Source organism: Coturnix japonica, chromosome 19, assembly GCF_054131305.1.
Source record: "Coturnix japonica strain WE chromosome 19, WE-NBRP24, whole genome shotgun sequence".
NCBI classification, from domain to species: Eukaryota; Metazoa; Chordata; class Aves; order Galliformes; family Phasianidae; genus Coturnix; species Coturnix japonica.
The window spans coordinates 9,408,869-9,427,902 of record NC_140681.1 but is presented as its reverse complement, the minus strand read 5'-3'; the positions used below and the strand labels follow the sequence as shown (position 1 = coordinate 9,427,902).

General features: G+C 38.9%; 1 protein-coding gene across 4 annotated transcripts in view; it reads left to right on the top strand.

The window, feature by feature from the left end:
• Nucleotides 1-18,844, top strand: part of DIDO1 (death inducer-obliterator 1) — a 45,234-nt gene extending 26,390 nt beyond the window's left edge. For all 4 annotated transcript variants that reach the window (XM_015881546.2, XM_015881543.3, XM_015881544.3 and 1 more), the window contains 10 exons: nucleotides 2,688-3,147; nucleotides 3,987-4,146; nucleotides 4,676-4,792; nucleotides 5,009-5,116; nucleotides 5,310-5,445; nucleotides 5,572-6,118; nucleotides 6,996-7,149; nucleotides 7,861-7,950; nucleotides 8,623-8,818; nucleotides 14,156-18,844. In XM_015881546.2, coding sequence (XP_015737032.2) covers nucleotides 2,688-3,147; nucleotides 3,987-4,146; nucleotides 4,676-4,792; nucleotides 5,009-5,116; nucleotides 5,310-5,445; nucleotides 5,572-6,118; nucleotides 6,996-7,149; nucleotides 7,861-7,950; nucleotides 8,623-8,818; nucleotides 14,156-17,541 — 5,354 coding nt within the window. In that variant the 3' untranslated portion in view covers nucleotides 17,542-18,844. The remainder of the gene's footprint in view (nucleotides 1-2,687; nucleotides 3,148-3,986; nucleotides 4,147-4,675; nucleotides 4,793-5,008; nucleotides 5,117-5,309; nucleotides 5,446-5,571; nucleotides 6,119-6,995; nucleotides 7,150-7,860; nucleotides 7,951-8,622; nucleotides 8,819-14,155) is intronic.
• Nucleotides 18,845-19,034: the final 190 nt, after the last annotated feature.

Genomic DNA, 19,034 nt, shown 5'->3' with positions numbered 1-19,034 from the left:
CTGGAACCCTTTTCAGTGCGTCTGTTTCTGCTGTCCCGGGGAACTTCAATCTACCTTTGCACTGGTACCACTTATTTTATGTTACATGAATGTTATTCTTACCCATAGTGCAGTTATTTGGAACATAAGGAAGGTTTGGAGTATGGATGTATTTTTTAACATATACAACATCAGATTAACACATCTTGGCTATGCTGTAGTTATCTTTATCAGCATGTTTCTCGTTAACCAATCTGAACAAATGACTGGAGAGCATAGGGTATTAAATATAATTTCAGTATTTAATGGTTTGTAATTATGCTGTGCACAACTAAAGCTCTTAGCGCTGCAGACTGGATTGTACTGTGGTCATTTTGTGGAAACCTGAGCTGTGTTGTACTGCCTTCTGTAGTGCATCACAGAAAGGTGCTGCTATCCCACTTGACTGAAGAGATGCAAGTCCATGCAGAAGATGCAGTAAGCCCGGAAATGGAGAAAATCCTGCAGTCTTATCATACACACATTCTGGATATTCATCTTATCTCTTTTCAATACCATTAATATCGGCTTTTTACCTCTTTTAGCTCCGGATGCCTCATTTGACCAAACCAAACCCATCAGCAATAGCTTCTAATCCCTCTTGGGATGGCTGAAGACCTCCTGATAAATACTGGTGGGGTTGGTGGGTTAGGCTTTTTGGGAGGAACATCACTGAAGTGGGTCCTGCTGAGGCTCTCAGCTCCATGGTCAGTCTGACAGCGAGTGAGACAGACTAGGGAATAGCATGAGAATTACAATCTACTTCAGAGTAAGATCTGCACGTTCTTTGAAAGGTTTCAGTGTATTTTGGCAGCTGTCTCATTTTAGACCTCAGATAAATTTCACTGAAAAACTGAAATAATACACTTCTCCCAAACAAAAACTCACTAAAAAGAAAACAGGGTAAATGATGCTTCTGAGTCTTCCAGCTTCTTTGCTTTGTGTTCTAATTTAGACACACTTCTGTACTTTGCCTAATGGAAGTTCAGGTGCAGTGTTTATTTTTAGTTGACCTGAACCACCAGTTTCTGTATTTGTGGTGAAACTGTGATGATAAGAGCCAGCGTAACAAAGCTGTTAGAAGCATTCTTTCTGCTGGAGGAGTGTACAAGTGTTCAGGGTCAATTAGAACTGAGCTGGAGAGGACAGCCAGGAGTCAGGCAGTTACATCCAGGGTTTCATTCACAAAGGGAGTATTTGCATTATGTTTCTTTAGCAATCCAAGCCTTCTCCTTTTGTGGCTGTATTTCCATTCAAAATTTATGCTGTTCTGAGGTTTCTTAGATCAGGCTTTGTGGCTGTATTTCCACCTTTGTTCATTTCAAGTCTATTTTAGAATGCATGAAAGTTGGATGCATCAGATCCTTCCTGATGATTTCTGCTCTTGTAGCAGATGGAGGCAAAGAGGGACCTATTTGGTCTTTGGTGAAGTTATCTTAAGTTCCTGAATCCTTTGCAGAGAGCGTACAGCTCTATGTATCCAGGGCTTCAGGGCTAATTCTTCTGCTGACAAACCCTAACTAGTTGAAAGCATCAGATAAAAATGTGTTAATTGGTTGGTAGTTAACTGCAGGTTTGTGAAAGGGGAAAAAAAAAAAGACTTGGGAGAGTAAGTTTGGCTCTTCTAATTGGAAGTGTTGTATTTCAGTAGGTAGGTTCACTCAGAGCCCGTCGCTGTTTGAACTGCTGTGATATGTGCGTTAGTGCTGGCCCACTGTAACCATAAGATTTCAAAATGATATTTCTGGTAATCTGGGGTGGAACAAATCTTGTTTGCTGTACCAGGGGTTGTTTTGGGGTTATTTTGTTATTCTGGGTAGTTCCTGCTGATGGTAGAAGGTGGGTGGATGAAAAAGCAACTGAAGGAATGGTTGGCTTTGTGTCCCACACAAGTCTAACGTAACCTGAGATTATGTCTATTAATCTGTTTAGTAACGGTAGAAAAAATATAATTAGTTTAAACAGCAATCTTGGGTATTGTGAATGAAATGATGGGATTTAGATGGCCACACTGAGCAATGGTTTTTGTGTTTCAATTCTGTAGATCTAGAGTTTAACTGGAAACTGAAACAAGGGGATCTAATTATAGTTTATAGTTGTGGTAGTGACCGAGTAGATGGAGAATGCAGTTAAAACTTGAAGCAACTTCTGTGTTATGTAACTTGGTTCACTTCTCTTGCTCCTTAAATAGTCTGGAGAATGGATTTCTTAAGCTTCAAGGGTACGAATTCAGTCACAAACTGGTAGAATCTATTCAAGTCAACCTCTGCAATAAAAAAATTCTGCAAGTTACTATGAGAATCTTTCCAATCTAAATATATGATGACATTGACTTTATGGAAGTGTGGGTTTTTTTTGAAGCTTGATCATGAAATCCAGGAAATGAAATGAAACTCAGAATCTTTGAAGGTGGTGCCTTTTTCAGTTGTTTTGCAGTGTGTGATTTTCAGTCTGTACAGCTGAAGTGGAACTGTTAAACTCTTCAGTCTGACAAGATAAATTCTTCTGCATTCAAGGGAAAGTTCTTCCTCCAAAATGTGTTTCCTTGGTAGTTATTCTCCAGAGGTGTTATTTCACAGACTTGTTTCTAGATTGATAAATGGTCCTTGTAAATAGCAAGTTACAAATGTAAGCATTTAGTATTGCATTGTTCTTGTTTGTTTTGACAGCTCAAAAGGGAGAGAAAAAGAAGGAAGACAAAGCAGCAGAGCACACAGTGGCATCGAAGAGAACTGTTGCTTCAACATCTGTTGCAGAGAAACAGACATCTTCCCTCACTAAAAACGTTCTTCCCAAGAAGGCCTCAACCTTCTCTAGCTTGTCACTAACTAAACAGCCACTGAAGTCTTCTACTGGGGGTTTCAAAGGCGTAATTCCCAAGAAGACTTGGCCTTCATCGGACAGTGTTCATTCAAAGCCTTCAGCTCATCCTCCTGCCTCATCGCTTCCTAAAAAGCCAGTTGCATCTTCCAGTTTGGGTGCAGGACTCAAAAGGCCTGCTCCATCTTCCGTTCCTACTGCAGCTGGAAGTAGTCAAGTGAAAGTATCGGCTGTCCCCATCCAGTCACAGCCCAACTCTCAGATTCGACAAAATATTCGGCGGTCCCTAAAAGAAATTTTATGGAAGAGGTGGGAATTCAGAGCACTTATTTTGTTTAGGAAGCTATTGTTTAGCCTGCAGTTTTGTTTCTTGATAAGCAAAATGGAGAGATTTAACTTTATATTAGAAGTTGGTGAAAACACATTTGGTGTTTCAGGTTTATTAAAAATAAAATCAGGATTTAAAATCAGTGTGAATGTGAAAAAGCTCTTAAGAGAACCCCACGAAGCTGCTATCCCAGTTGTGATGAGGCAGTGGCATCTCGACAATTAACTGCAGCATGGAAGCATTTGAGGTGCCGGTGATCTGAAGCTAAAGCCTGGCAATGGCGGTGTTAGCAGATATAGATGTGGTGCAAAAATAGCATTGGGAATGTGACAGTGAAAATTTAGTAACTGTAGCACTTATAAATAAAATCAGAAAAAGAATGCTGAAACATTGTCCCACAAGTGCTGTTAAAGCTGTGGTCAGCTGTCAAAGCTTACACCACTGCAGTCTGGTAGTCTCTGAATTAGAAATGTTGTTCACAGTGGGAAGTCTTGAGTTTCAAACTGGAGAGCTCAGGCTTCCTCTGCAGCTCATGATGGAAAGCCACGTTTTGATGCCAGGAGCAGTCACAGAGGCTGACCTCAGCTCATTCAGACTGTCTTTCATGCCTTCTGTAGACAGAGGCAGCAGAAGATTGCTGTATGTCACGTGTCCTGAGATAGACTTTGGTTTTGAGATGTCTTTTAAAGTAGGCTTGAGTCCCTTCTAGGTGTGGAGGAGCTCAGGTTAGCTCCTTCCTCTGCAAGGCTATTTTTAAATGAATGCTACCTGAAGATTCGTGCCTAATGTAAATGCACAAATGCTTTCTTGTTTTTCACAGAGTCAACGATAGTGATGATCTGGTCATGACAGAGAGTGAAGTAGGGAAAGTAGCTCTCAATATTGAGAAGGAGATGTTTAATTTGTTTCAAGTTACAGACAACCGATACAAGAGTAAATACCGTAGCATCATGTTCAATCTCAAGGACCCCAAAAATCAGGTTTGGAATTTCCTCTCACAGTAAATGTATTGAAATATATTATTATTAGTTTGGGCCTTTGGGGTGGAGTATTCACTGAATGGCATTCTTAAGTATGGACTTCATTCTTCCTCCTGTGACATTCTGTAATGAATATCAGATACTACTTCTGTATGTGATCGTTTCTCTTTTAATAGGGGAAAAAAAAACCTTTTCCAGATGGAAATATTGACTGGACAACACTTTAAACTTTGTGGGTTTCCTTTCTCTAATTTGTGCAATAGATGTAAAACAGAAGTGGCCATTCAACTTCTGAAATGACTGTTCAGCTAAATTGACTTTTTTATGATAATTAGGAAAATTTGTACTAGATGTTTATTTCACCCTTGTTTTCTGGTTGCTGAACCCTTCCCACTTTTCTTATAATTAATTAATATTTTTAATAGGGAATTAATAAATCCAAGCATTTTGATGGTTCAACACTACATATCTTTTTGTTATCTTACTGCTCTCTTCAGCATAGCAACAGTGTGTTTTGTTTTGTTTTTAGGGACTTTTTCATCGCGTTCTCCATGGGGAAATCTCTCTGTCAAAACTTGTGAGGATGAAACCAGAAGAACTTTTATCTAAAGAACTGTCTGTATGGAAAGAGAAGCCAGCCAAAGCAGTAAGTGATGTACAGTTTTCTACTGTGTCCTTAAGTATGAATTTAAATCAAGTTCACCAGCCCTTAGCGCTCCTATTACTGTTTTCTTCCTAACAAAGTAGGAATAGTTATAAGTTTCAGCAGGCCTTTTCCACTAGCTAACTAATAAGAAAGTACAGAATGCAATTATAAAGTAAATATGCTGTCATCTCATTGAAGTGGTTTTATTTCTCTTAGGTGGTGGAGTCAAGAAAAAAGTCACATGAGGTCAAGAAAGTAACCGTGAAACGGGAACATGCACCTGATCTCAATATGGAAGACTCTCCACCAGTGTCTGATTCTGACGTAAGTATTAGCTGTTCCTTTAGCATGGGGACATCAAAGGAGATCAGTGGTAACTAACTAGGGCCTCAGGTTTTTCCTCTGAAATATGAACTGTTTCCATGAGCTGTAAGAATATTACCTTGTAGGTGTGCTGTATTTCTTTGTAGTTGCAATTGCTCAACCAGAATGTTTGTTTTTGTTTGTTCGTTTTTAGGAGCAGCAAGAGTCAGCACGAAGCATACCAAAATCAAACAGTGCTCCTTCTTTGGATGTTTTTAGCAGTATGTTGAAGGATACAACAAGTCAGCACCGAGCCCATCTTTTTGATCTAAACTGCAAAATCTGTACAGGTATCTACATGTTGACTTTGTGTGATGTTAAAAGAATTCTTAAGAGCTTTGTTTGCATGTTTGTTTTTCTTTTCCAACGTTTTCAGCATCAAATAGTAACCTAAAGCACTTAAAATGAATTCATAGGTCAGATTTCAGCATCCGAAGATGAAGTACCAGCTAAGAAGTCAAAGTCAGTGTCTTCTGTTAAAAAGGTGGAGACAAAATCCAAACCAGAAGTTCAGCCAAAGTACGAAAGTTCTGCACCGACAGCAGCAGCAGAGCCTGCCAAAGAGGCAGCATCTGAAGATGCAATGGAAACCGATGCTGAGCCTGCAGCAGAAGTGGTTTCCCAGTCAAACACAGAAAGATCTTATGTTCCTACAACTCAAGTCCAGGACAATACTGACTCTTCTATCCCTGAAGAAACTTCAGCTTTTCCTGCTGTTTGTGCTGGTGGGGTTGTCACAACTGTAACAGTTTCTGGTAGAGATCCAAGGACAGCCTCGGGCAGCTCCTCTGGCACTGCAGCAACAGCCTCACGTTCTGGTCCTGCAGCTGAGAAAGTTTCAATGGGAGAATCAAAGCAGGAAACATCAAAACCGGTTACGACTGTCCCCAAATCAATATTAACAAAACCATCGTCTTCACCAGATCCAAGATATTTAGCTGTTCCTCAGTTACCCAGCATCAAGTGCGTATATTTAATAGCAAATTATGGGGTTGAATCTTTAGCCTAGTTATCTTCAAAGTTGGTTTATTCTTCTCTTCCTCCCGCTCCCCTCTGAAAAGACACATTCAGCTTTGAAAGTTCAAATAACTTGATTCAGAATTTTAATTCATAATCTCCTCATTCACCTTATCTGGTTGGTGAATTTTTTCTGAGCATCAGTGAATACTGACAGCAAAGATTCTATGGCGTGCTTTAACAGAGAAGTAAAACTTAAAAGTATTTAATGTTAAAATCTCCATATAAATTTAAGTGTAGAAAGAGTGTATTTGAGAGATGGTTGGAAGGTACTTCAGATTTTCATCTTCTATTAAAAAAAGTATATGAAAATAAGATACTCTTACATCTGACTTTCTGAATATAAATTAAAATTAACCAATTGATCAGCATGAAAGGCAGGACATTGTTTATGTGTTCTGAATATATATTTAATATTTAATAGAAAAAAATAGTATTGCTAAGGATATGCTCATGGAACTGCAGTTTAAATAGTTTTGTTCGTAGCCACTTCCTATACATGAGATTCTCTTTCAGATGCACGTTATTGTCTCATTTAGTGGAAGTTGCATATTTCAAATTAGTTGTTATGTGCTTGGGATCACAATACTGATACTAACCCTGATTCTGTAAACATCATATCTTTCAGCATAATTTTGCTTGTATGTAGCTACAAGGATATTTTCAATTATTCCTCGCATTTCCCATTAATACCTAGTTAATGGAAAGCATTAACAAAACCATTACAAAGAATTCTGTTATTTAGGAGGAGGCAAGAAAAGAAAAAGGAAAGGAGCATTGTTACTGTGATCCGTAACTTTTCTGTTTTGGATTTGTTTTACAGCACTGCAGAGCCACGCTCACCTCAAGACAGCGACACTTCCCTCTTCCTCTCCCGTCTCAACACCATTTGGAAGGGATTTATTAACATGCAAAGTGTGGCCAAATTTGTCACTAAAGCATATCCTGTCTCCGGGTGCTTTGATTATCTTAGTGAGGTTAGCACTGACGTGTTTATGTGTTTAGAATATGTTGCAATTCTAGTTGCTAGGAAAGCTGAGGTCACTGTGGATATTCTATTGAAAGTCTGACAGCGGTAGATGGGCATCCCTTTGGAAGTAGGAGCAGTAGCTTAAGGAAAGGAAAAAACCTTTTAAAAATTCCTCACAAATTTGTGAAGAATTCTCATATCTTTTAATAAATGTATATATGTATATGTGTATGTGAGCACCTACCATGGAATAATAGCTTTGTTTCAGGTTGAGGTTTTGAAAAGAAGTTTTATAGCCTGCATTATAAAATAGGTGCCTCCTTCCGCTCACAGTCAGGTGGATCACTGGTGTTATCTGTTAAAAATATTTCTTTAGCCATTTATTAAAAACACTGTCCTTAATTTATTAACTTTTATAAAGTGGAAGTGTGGAGAAAACCTATATTACAAATGACAGCTTTCCTGTAAGTCAAAGCTGAGAAATAGCTGATGGGTGAATAAAAGTACTCGGCCTTCCACTGCTGTTGTTGTTTGGCAACATGCCGTAATTAACACCTTGAAATGTGGAAATGAGCTGTTTGAAATCAGAAATGTACACTTGGGAATTCACTAAAATATAATGGTGCATTATCGTCTGGGCTGCTGGGATGGGGCAATCTGCACTGTGTTAAAGCTGAAGTCTCTTGGCTTATACTACCATGTAATACTTCTTGTTTAGGATTTACCAGATACAATTCATATTGGTGGGAGGATCTCACCGAAGACAGTCTGGGATTATGTTGGCAAACTCAAATCTTCGCTTTCTAAGGTATTCACTTAAAATCCTTTGCAAAGTACAGAAGAAATATGCAGCAATGAGAAATGCCAATTTTTGATAATATAAGTTAATAATCAGGAAATGCTGGCACAGGTCAAGTCTAGAAAACTACTGTCACCACTTATTACTTTGAAATGTTTGATTTATTGAAGAAGCAGTTTTGCTTATTGAGCTGCTGATCATCTTTCCCCTACATAGCAGTTAAATCTTCATACGACTTCCTGTTTTTTAATGATGAACTGTAAACAATTACATACTCAATATCAAAGGCAGAAATTCAAATGTTAAGAACTAGGACATTATCATTAAGTGTATGTATTTAGTTTTACTACTAAAACCACTTCAGAAGTGGTAAAAATGAAGCACAGCCTGTAGATATAGTTATGAAACTATAAGACTTTCCCGTTTCTTTCATAATTGAGTATTCAGAACCTCAGGAGGTTCTGACGTGAGATACAAAAGTAACTGGGATTTCTGAAAACGACAAGCCTGATTCTGTTTTAATTTTGCTAATTGGACAACCACTTTCTCTTAGAGTATCCCTTGAAAAAATAGTGGATCAATAAGTACACAACTTATTTTTAACCCTGGAATTTGCCATTTACCTTTTTATTTGTTGATATGCTCCAGGTTGAATTTTTCTGCTTTGCTTTTGTATTACAGGAACTGTGTTTGATTCGTTTCCATCCTGCCACAGAAGAAGAAGAAGTGGCCTATATCTCTCTCTACTCCTATTTTAGCAGTCGTGGTCGTTTTGGTGTTGTAGCTAATAACAACAGACATGTCAAGGATCTCTACCTGATCCCACTGAGTTCTAAGGACCCAATACCTTCCAAACTCTTGCCCTTTGAGGGACCAGGTAAGCACAAAAAATAGGGGAGATTAAACACTAGGTAAAATCACAAAAGAAGAATCAGCAACAAGCTGTTAAATGTTTAACATGTTATTAAAAGTATATCTTTCATATAAAAACAGTTTTACAGATTAAATAGGGAAAAGTTGCAGTCAATCGTCTCAAAGTAAAATAGCCTGAGACTCATCTAGCCTTTCTACCAAGTTGCATACGTGCTATTAGGAGGATGTTTTTGCTATAAAATTGACTGGGTAGAACAGCCACATCAAACAAACAACCCAAACAAAGAAAGCAATGAACCCACCCTACTTTCAGCAACCCATAAATCTACAAAGCCTTAAGACCCTACAAGTGGTGCACTGCCACTTACATCAAGCAGGAAACTCTCAGCCTTCAGAGGAGTCGAAGTCTGTGAAGACAAAGGTAATATTTACAGTGGTTTCACTATACTGGCCACTAGGCTGCTCTGCATTGTGCTTCATGCAACACGTGCACAAGCTGCTTGAAGTGTTCCACGTGTGGTAGAGCCAGCTATATGAATCACTGACTTCAGAACGTCGGTTTGTTGCAAGTGGGGATATCATATTCCTTCGGATAGGTGGTAGGCAGCAGTTGGTGTGGGTGAGTTACATTACGTGCTTCTATTTATAGTTAAAATTATTGGAAGTAATGTTTGGCTTCAGTGTTCTGTGTTTGAGGCAAATATAATTCCACATTTGTTCGGCAAAGTGTGTTAAAGCACCACAATAGATGCAAGGTTCCAAAGGTACAGACATCTTTAATTAATGGAAGGCCCATTTAGACTTCAGGAGGCTTTACCTCATAGTTGTGCTAAGATGCATTCGTGTTTTAAAACCAGAGTCCAGTATATAAGGGAAAAACATATCAGGTAAGCTGTTTTTGCTTTTTGTGTATGTATTCAAACCGTAGCTTAAAATCCATGTAATCCGTACTCTTTAATGACATCTAATGGAATTCAGCTTATTTATTTATTTATTTTTAAAATACTCAATAAAAACATTTTATACAAAGTGGTCATCGTCTCCTTAAATTTAATCGTGTGCCTTCCAACAGAAGACTTTAAGGACTTAAAAAGCATTATGCTGTAGGCAGTGTAAGATGTGTTGATTAGTATGGCTGGAGGGGGGAGGAGGGAGAGGACAGTCAAACCCTGTTGCTCCAGAAGTCCTGGTTAGTAGATATTCCTGCTGTCTCAGCCAGTTCCATCAGGCACATACAGATGATGAATTTCTCCTGTTCTCTGATGAACTGGATTTGGAACGCAACTGAGGACCTCTGAACTGCTATAGTACATAGAAGATCTCCAAAAACATTGACATGGGTGACTGGAAAACAGGAAAACAGAAGAAAATTCACATTTATTTACATCATTTCAAGTATATTACCGGGTGTAATGCAAGTTTGGGATACTCTGCATTGAGGGATGGTTTCCTGTATGTGAATTTACTTTTCTGTTTCACATACACACTTCAGTTATTTAGCACTTTTCATGTGTGGATGTCAAAGCAACTTGTGAAAGAAAAAAAGAACAATTTTAGTTATCAGTAGAAAGAGTGATTTATTGAGGGCTCTGTTGGCAATAGTGGAAATCTGGCACTTAGGAGTAGACATATTGTAATAAGAACCTTTTTCTCGGCAAAGGAGATTCCACAAATGTTGGTATCTCTCCTGACAGTTTAGAACTGGAAGTGTGTGTTCTCTTACAGAAAGAAGGCCTGAAATACCTTCATGCTATTTAGAATACTCTTAAAATTGCAACAAATTGGGAAAAAAAACTAGATAGAATATTTGGCTGTTATACATACAAATGTGGCAGAATCTTATGAAAAATGTATTTAGGGGAAAGAGAAGCAGATGTATGTCCAGTGCTGATATTTAATGTATCATTTTTAATGGCTGTAGTTAGAATAAAACCAAATGTGGACTTCAAATCAGAAAGAGTTAAATATTCGATAAATAATTTAGCACTGAAAGCTCTGCCAACTTAACTTGCAGCACTTAAAATGCTGGCTTGTGAGAGGGAGCCTCCAAATACCACCCAGTAACTTCAGCCAACATTTGCATTATGACCTAAAATTAGGTGCTTAGCCTATTTATGGATCATGAAACCTGTTTATGGAGGTGGAGATACAGGTAGATCAGCGTTCTGCTCTGTATTTCCATCCAAAATAAGCTCTTCCTTCACTTTGGAATGAACCAATTTAGGTAGTGGGTTGTGCCAAACTTTTGATATTCATGTAAAATTACAGTACTAGAACTTTAAAGAGTGATTTTTTTTCTCTGATAAAACAAAACAGATGAAGTTGGAGCTGTTATTAACATAGCACTGGAATTTGTCTTGAACTTGTGCTTAAATTTTACCCTATTTAGTGACGTTCTCTGATTCTTAGTGGGATTCAGAAATGATTTTTTTTTGTTTATTTTAGAGAGATGATCTGATGGATTTTTTGAAACCTGCCTGCTTTAATAATTTAGTGTTTGAGATGCGTGTTGCGATCAGTTGTGTAAATCACAAGTCTCTATATAAAAGTAAATAAGCGATATATTAATGACAGAAGAAAAATGAATGCCTGCTAGGAATTTTGGGAAGAAGATTTGTGAGCTACTCTGCAGTGGTCAGTGCTGACCAAATGTGGAGTCATTACTCACGTACTGATCAAAAGCATAAAGCAGATTCACTCAGTGTGAACTGCACCTCACTGCTGAGTCCATTCAGGCTGTACATTCTGGATGGTCTTTTTCCCACCAAAGATGTCTTTTGAACTATGCCTTGAGGTTAAACGTTAATGTGTATGTAATGTATTGTGATCAGAATGGCTGGAGCTGATTCTAGGCAAAGGATGCAAATGAATTTTGTGATTGGATGAACCAAGATTTCATACAGTGCTTTTCAGATAATCTTGGATTCACTGGAGATAACTGTTTTGTTCCTGTCCTGCCTGTTTTCATTGTTCATCTCACCATCCCTGCCTCACTTCTGAGAGAATATACTGCAGATTGGAAATTATTACAGAAAGCAGCACGTCCAACACCCTCTCAGCCACAGAACTACATCAAACTCAGACGCTGAACTGCGAAATCAACTATGGATATCTAGAATACATTCAATTGAATTTCATTATTCTTCTTTCTCATTGTACTTAAAATGAGAGCTATTTCTGATGGGAAATCTTGATCAAAATTTAGATTGGCCTCCATTTGTTTCTGGCCTGTTGTAAAGAGAAATTCTAGTGCCTGTCCAGCTTTAGCTGCTCTCCCCATCACATGAGTAAAACAGACTCACTGTGATATTACCAGTTACCATCAGAAGAACATAGTTTCAGAGGAGAGATTGTTCCTTGGTTCTGAAGAGGTCTCATAAGACTTTCAAGTTAGTTTACTTTACTTGAAATAATTATGGTCCTTGTTAATTACAGTTACATTTTTGGAGAGTAAGGTTTAAATGGAATAAGAATGGAGGATGAGAAATGCAAGCATTGATGATGATGGGGGTGAGGTTTTGTTAACAGAAATTAAGCCTTAATGAAATATGTAGCAAATGTTGCCAATAGTAGGTTTTAAAGCAGTGGTAGTTTTGCAGTGTTATTGTGGCAGACCATAAATAGTTCTTGCAGTGAAAATTTTTACAGAAGAAGAAATTTTAACTTCCCTGGTCAAAATGTAGCTCAGGTTTATCTGTATGTGATGGTATCTTCTCACCTAGAAAGCTGCAGTTAGAAATAAGCTTATCTCATTTTACTGGTTTCTGAGTTTAATCTTAGCAACCATAACTTAGAGAAGATGAATAGAAATTCAGCTACATAAATGAGAACAGCTGATACAATGGTCTAATTAGTGAATATAGGAGCTTAAAGCTTTGCATTGGGTTGTTTCATCTCAAGTGTGTACTTAATGACTATTGTTCACAAATAGAATTTATCTGCATCAATGGGATTTCTACTACTTTATATACTGCTGTTATCTAGGAGCTTTCGGTGGTATAAACTGTCCCTTAGTGAGCAGAGGGTTTTGTTTAGTAAGAGCAACAAAAGATATATGTATATTAGTATCTTATGCTTTTAAAACTCCTACAGGTTCATGAGTGGAAGGAGCAGTGTAGGTTTTTGATTCCTTGCTGTTTAACCACACTGAATATTATGTTACTGGACCATTTGTTTTGTGTTCTTGTATTTCTCCTTCCTAGCTGGTTGTAGATACTAGTTAATGTGGACCCTAGAAAGGATTCTTTGAAGTCATTAAATCCAGAAGTTAAGCCTTTCTTCATACAGTTTTTCTACATTTGCCTTTACACGTATGTTAAAGGATTCATTCCCTGCCCTTTATTTTGGTCATGTTTATTTTCCACAAGTGCCAGTGGGAATTGTGAATGTAAGAGGAAGAAACACAATAACATGAAACAGGCGCATGGATGTTTGTGTTTTCCCTCTTTCCAGAAACTTTCTGGTCATTTTTGGATAAACGTTTCCAAAGATTCAAGTCAGAAGCTTTCACAGTGGAGCAGTTCTGCTCACAGTGCCTGTGGCATCAAACTGAATCCTACAACAGAGGGTTAAAAAACAGCTTGTTAAATTGCCAGACATACCAAATTCACACCCAACTAAATGCTTTCTTGGAGAGAAAGCAAACATACCCGGTGTCCCTTTCTCCCACTTGCTAAACACGTATCTGCTTAAACTCTCATGTGCTGGTTTAGTATGTTACTTATCAGTTTCTCTACTTCTTAATGTATGTTAAAAATGGTATCTAGCTGGGGAAAAAAGAATAACCAGAGTCAGTTATGAGCTTTAATATTGTTTCCAAACACAGTTTGTTTAAGGTTGCTGTTGTTATGAATTTTAATAGTGCCAAGTGGTTTATCTGTAAGAAAAAAAAAGGAAGGTTTTCTAATAGCATTAGAGTTTTCTTTTCTTCAGCTATGCTTCTTAAATTCCAGCTTAGCCCTACAGAAAGGTAGATGGCTTGTCCAACATCTCTGTGTGTACAACATTATGACAAACTATTTTACAGGAACTGTTTGAGTCGGGAGCAGACAAGAATAAAATAATAATACAAAGATGAAAACTTTCTTTAATACGGTGTTAAAGAAATCTTAAGAAAGGGGTTGAGATATTTCTTCTCACATACAAATGCATATATAAATAGTAAAGAAATGTGGATATGTATATGTGTGGACTAATAGAATTGCTAATAAGTCATCACATGAAATTCAGAAGAACTTATTGTTACGACATTTGTAGCTACCGGTATATAATGTAATAAGTTTCTATTGAAAGTATTGATACAAATGTTTTTTACATATACAATCTTTGTGTTCTCTTTCAGGTCTTGAATCATCACGTCCAAATTTAATTCTTGGATTGGTCATCTGTCAGAAAGGGAAACGTCTTGCTACTGGCATGGAAGCAGACAAAATAGAGGAAAAGCGAAGTCGGATTCAATTGCAAGAGGAAGCAGAACCATCTCAGTTCCTGAAGGGGCCAGCAACTTCTTTCCAAGAAAAGAAAACTCCAAAATACACACTTTATTCTGGAGACTCAGCTGTAAGTACAACACCACCTGGGTCTCCTCCACCGCCGCCTCCACCCCCACTTCCCGTTCCGGAAAGCTCAACAGTTACACCTTCGGTATTAAAGATACTGTCCTCGATTAAAAGCGGAACCACAACTACTGCACCACCACCACCACCACCACCAGTTTCAGCTACTGCTTCTCCAAGTGGTGCTGCTACACATTCTTCATCTTCAAAAACGGCCACTCCTCTTGAGCACATCCTGCAGACACTTTTTGGAAAGAAGAAATCTTTTGAACCTGTTGCCAAGGATTCTGAAACTGCCCAGCCTTCAAATCAGAAAGCTCAGGCAGCTGCTGAGGGAGGTGTGACGGCTGTTCCTTTGTTAGATCCCATTGTACAACAGTTTGGCCAGATGTCAAAAGACAAAGCTATAGAAGAGGAGGAAGACGACAGACCATATGATCCCGAGGAAGAATATGATCCAGAGAAAGCTTTTGAAATGCAGACAGGTGAAAGTGAGAAACTCTATAATGTGGAAAAGCCGAGTAATACAGCAATACTAGAGGATGAGGCCTATGATCCAGAAGATGAAACTATCTTGGAAGAAGCAAAAGTTGCTGTTGATGATTTACCAAACAAAATGTATACGGATACTAAAAGCAGTGCTGCAGAAACATCTGCTCCATACGTACCCGACTTATCTGCGTCCTCATCCTTAGTGGAACAGCAAAAAATGCTGGAAGAGTTAAACAAACAAATAGAAGAACAGAAAAGGCAACTAGAGGAGCAAGAAGAAGCCCTCAGACAACAAAGAGCAGCTGTTGGTGTTTCAATGGCTCATTTTTCAGTGTCTGATGCTTTAATGTCACCACCACCAAAATCTTCCCTATTAAAGACTGAATTGTTCCAACAGGGCCAGCAAGGTTTACAAAAAGTAGATTTACCTTCATCTGCAAATCAACAAGCACAAGTTTTAACCCAGGGCTCTGACCCACGGCAGACTAGAGATCCTCGCCAAGCCAGAAGAATGGCAACAGAAATAAATGACAATGCTGATGCTCGAATAAAGCCCCAGGCAGTACAGAATGAAACACCTGCAAGAGAAATTCTTTCAGCAAGTTTTCCAAGTGCTTTGTCAGCTCCACTTGCTAAGGAAGATAATACATTAATGTCTGCTCCTCAGCTTAGTTATACTGCTGATAACTGGGCTTCAAGTGAACAGTCTTCTACAGTGCCTCAGAGTGAGGCGTCTAGTAGCACATTTGAAAACACTGCTCAAGTTAATTTGGAGAACATAAGTCAAACAGTTCCTGGTGAACCCTCTACATCCAAACCCTTACGTAAAGTGCTGCTTCCAACACCTCCAACTACGTGCTTTCAACCTAATTTCTCCACTTCAAATGACGGTCAGTCTTTGCAAGATATGCATCAAGTATCGTGGTCCAATGAGCCAAAGGATGCAATAGGAAGAGATTCTTTTTCAAATGCAATGTTTACTTCTCAGGAAAACACAGGTGGTCACTATGAACCAGAGAGAGGTCTGTCTTCACTGCAGTATGAAGAACAAAGAAACCCTCTGCCTCATCAGTTTGTAGAACAAGCTGAGTCTACATCAATTCAGGGCGAGGGTGGCCCTCTCCCACAGCACTTTGATGAAAACAGACTTCCATATTCTTTGTCTGGGCAGAAAGGAGGACCTCCACAACCACCAATACATAATGCACCTGGAGGACCTCATGGACCTAATTTTAGAGGGCCGGCACCACAGTTCTCAGAAGAGCACGGTTCTCCAAATAGTGATGGGCAAAGAGGACCTGCCCCCGGAAGATTTGGAGGTCAGAAGGGTCCCATCCCTCCCTTGTTTTCTTCGCAGCATGGATCTCCGCTTTTTGGTGATAACAGGGGCCCTGCCCCATCTTATGGTGTTCCAAGAGGAATGTCGCCATCTCAGTTTGAAGATCATATGGAACCTCACATGGAACAAAGGGAATTCTCAGATCCCCAATACAATGAAATGATTAGGCCTCCAGGACAATTTGATGGATCAGATCAATCTCAGTTTATGGGAAACAGAGGACCTTTTCCTTTTGGAGGTCAAAGACGACCTCCACCAGCTCAGTTTAAGGGACAGAGAGGAGGCCCTCAGTTTGGAGGGCCAAGAGGTCCAGCCCCTAGTCATTTTGGGGGACCAAGAGGGCCTCACACCAATCAATTTGAAGGGCAAAGAGGTCCAGCTCCTAATCATGGACCTGGACCAAGAGGACTTTTGCCACAGCCATTTGAAGAACGGAGAGGGAGTCCCCCGCCCAGATTTGCCAACCAGAGGGGTCCAGCACCACCTCAGTATGGAGGACCAAGAGGACCCTCGCCTGCTATGTTTCCAGAGCAAAACGAACCTCCTTCTAGATTTCATTTCCAAGGTCAGTCACAACAAAGCATGAAGTCATCCCCAAGACCACTCCTAGACCTTCCAGGCCATCTATCAGGCCACAGAAAAGAGATGTGGGAGGAGGCCGGACCATCTGCATCTCTTTCCAATGTTTCTGGACAAGGGCATGAGTCAGAAGGACAGTGGTCAGCATCTGACTTCCGAGAAGGCAAAAATACTGAATATAGAGGCCAGACATTCGAAGGGAGACAGAGAGAGAGATATGAGGGAGGAAATAAAGACAAGGGTTTAGATCAGCCAGAGCCTCAGCAAGGTGATAATCGACAAGGTAGACCCTTTGAGGAAAGACGAAGGGATCGTGAACATGGCAGACCTTGGGAAAGAGACCGTGGCAGAAACTGGAACAGAGACAGGGACTGGGAGAGACACAGGGACAAGGAATGGGATAAAAACAGAGACAGAAACCAAAACAAAGACAGAGAGAAAGATTCCGAGCATGCTAAAGACTGGGAAAGAAGCAGAGACCGAGACAGAGCCAGAAATAGAGACAGAGAATCCTACAGAAGACGTGACAGGGAGCGATCGAGAAGCAGAGACAGAGATCGTGACAGAGATAAAGACAGAGACCGGGATCGAAGCAGGGAGAAAGAAAGAGATCGAGAGAGAGACCGGGATCGCGAAAGAGGGAAAGATCGGAAAGATCGGAGCAAACCCAGGGAAACTGCTAAAGAGGTGAAACCAGAAACACCTAAGGAGACTCAGAAACCGACAGAGACAGAAGCTTCATCTTCCACTAATCAGTCATAGAAATATGACTGCTATTTTCCATAAATAAGATACTTTTACAACATAGCAAGGACCTGACTCAGTGTCTTCTGTACATACTGTATATTTTCACCTTTACAAAAGTGCTGTTGTAAATCTAGCCTTATAAAATGTACTGACAAATGAGTAATTTTTGAGCAACTGTGAATGAGAACACTCAGACAGCAAGAACAAACTGGACTTTCACTTGCTGCATTTTGTGCATAACGTTTTTATTATAAGGATTCACAGTGTTACCTGTTGGGAAGATTTGTTTTTGTTTTTGTTTTTTTTCTACTTGCATCTTTATCTTTAAAATTTCCATTTACGGTACAGAAATGGGAAAAGTCAAAGAAGAGCATATTGCTTTTTAAAAATTATAAAGTTATGTTTTCCAGTAACTTGAATTGTAATTTTATAAGAGAATTTAATGGAAACCTTAGGAGCCATACCTTTACATCTCATCTATTTTCATGTCCCAAGTTGTTCCTGCAAGGATAAAGGAACAAGGAGTCCACTATCGCCATCTTTCTTTCTGATGGTGTGTTTAGGAAAAGGCTGCGGAAGAACAGTGTTATTATTTGACAGAGGATTGGGAAGCTGAATATTATAAGCTTAAAGTGCACTACCTTCCTTTCTCCATGCAGTTATTTTGTGTTAATCCATCTGTTAACAAAGGACAACAACGAAACAATTTGTACTTGTGTTGTTTTTTTTTTTTTCACCAGGGTGAGGAGTTTTAATCCCACATATTTACAAACCTGTAATTAAAGAGCATTAAGAGCAGCACCTTTATAACCAGCAGCACTTAAAAATGTCAGATATCAATTGGCAAAGAGTGAAGTCTACAAAAGAACAGAGATACCGACGGAATGGAAAAGAATTGCATTAAACAGCCCATCCCGTCCGGTCCTTTAAACAATGTCTTTTAAAGTCCTTATACATCACGGATGGTCCTTTAAACGGTGTCTTTTAAAGTCTTCATCCATCATGGATTTGCTGGTTGGAATGATTGCAATATGAACCTGCAACCAACACATTAACAGTGCAGAGGGGTGTTATTAAATACAGACATCTACTACGGTGTAAGATTTTTGTTCCTAACGAGACGTTTCTAATTTAAAAGACATACACAAACGTATGCAAAAAGGCAAAAAGTGTGTTTGCTTTGGGTTTACTTGATAGAGATTTCTGTACATTGTATTTTATATGGCAAAAAAAAATATATAGCACTGTACATTAAGATACGGGAGCTCACAGGTTTTTTGTTACTGTAAGTAGAATAAACACCTGCAGTTCAATTCGGGCTGTTTCTTTGCTGTGTCTTATTACTTGCTATTATATATGATAGTATGATATGATATATATAGATATAGTATGATATATTTGATATGATATATATAGATTTAGTATGATAGTGTGATATGATATATAAAGATATAGTATGACATATTATATGATATACTATATCTATATGTCTCATATATATGGTGTTA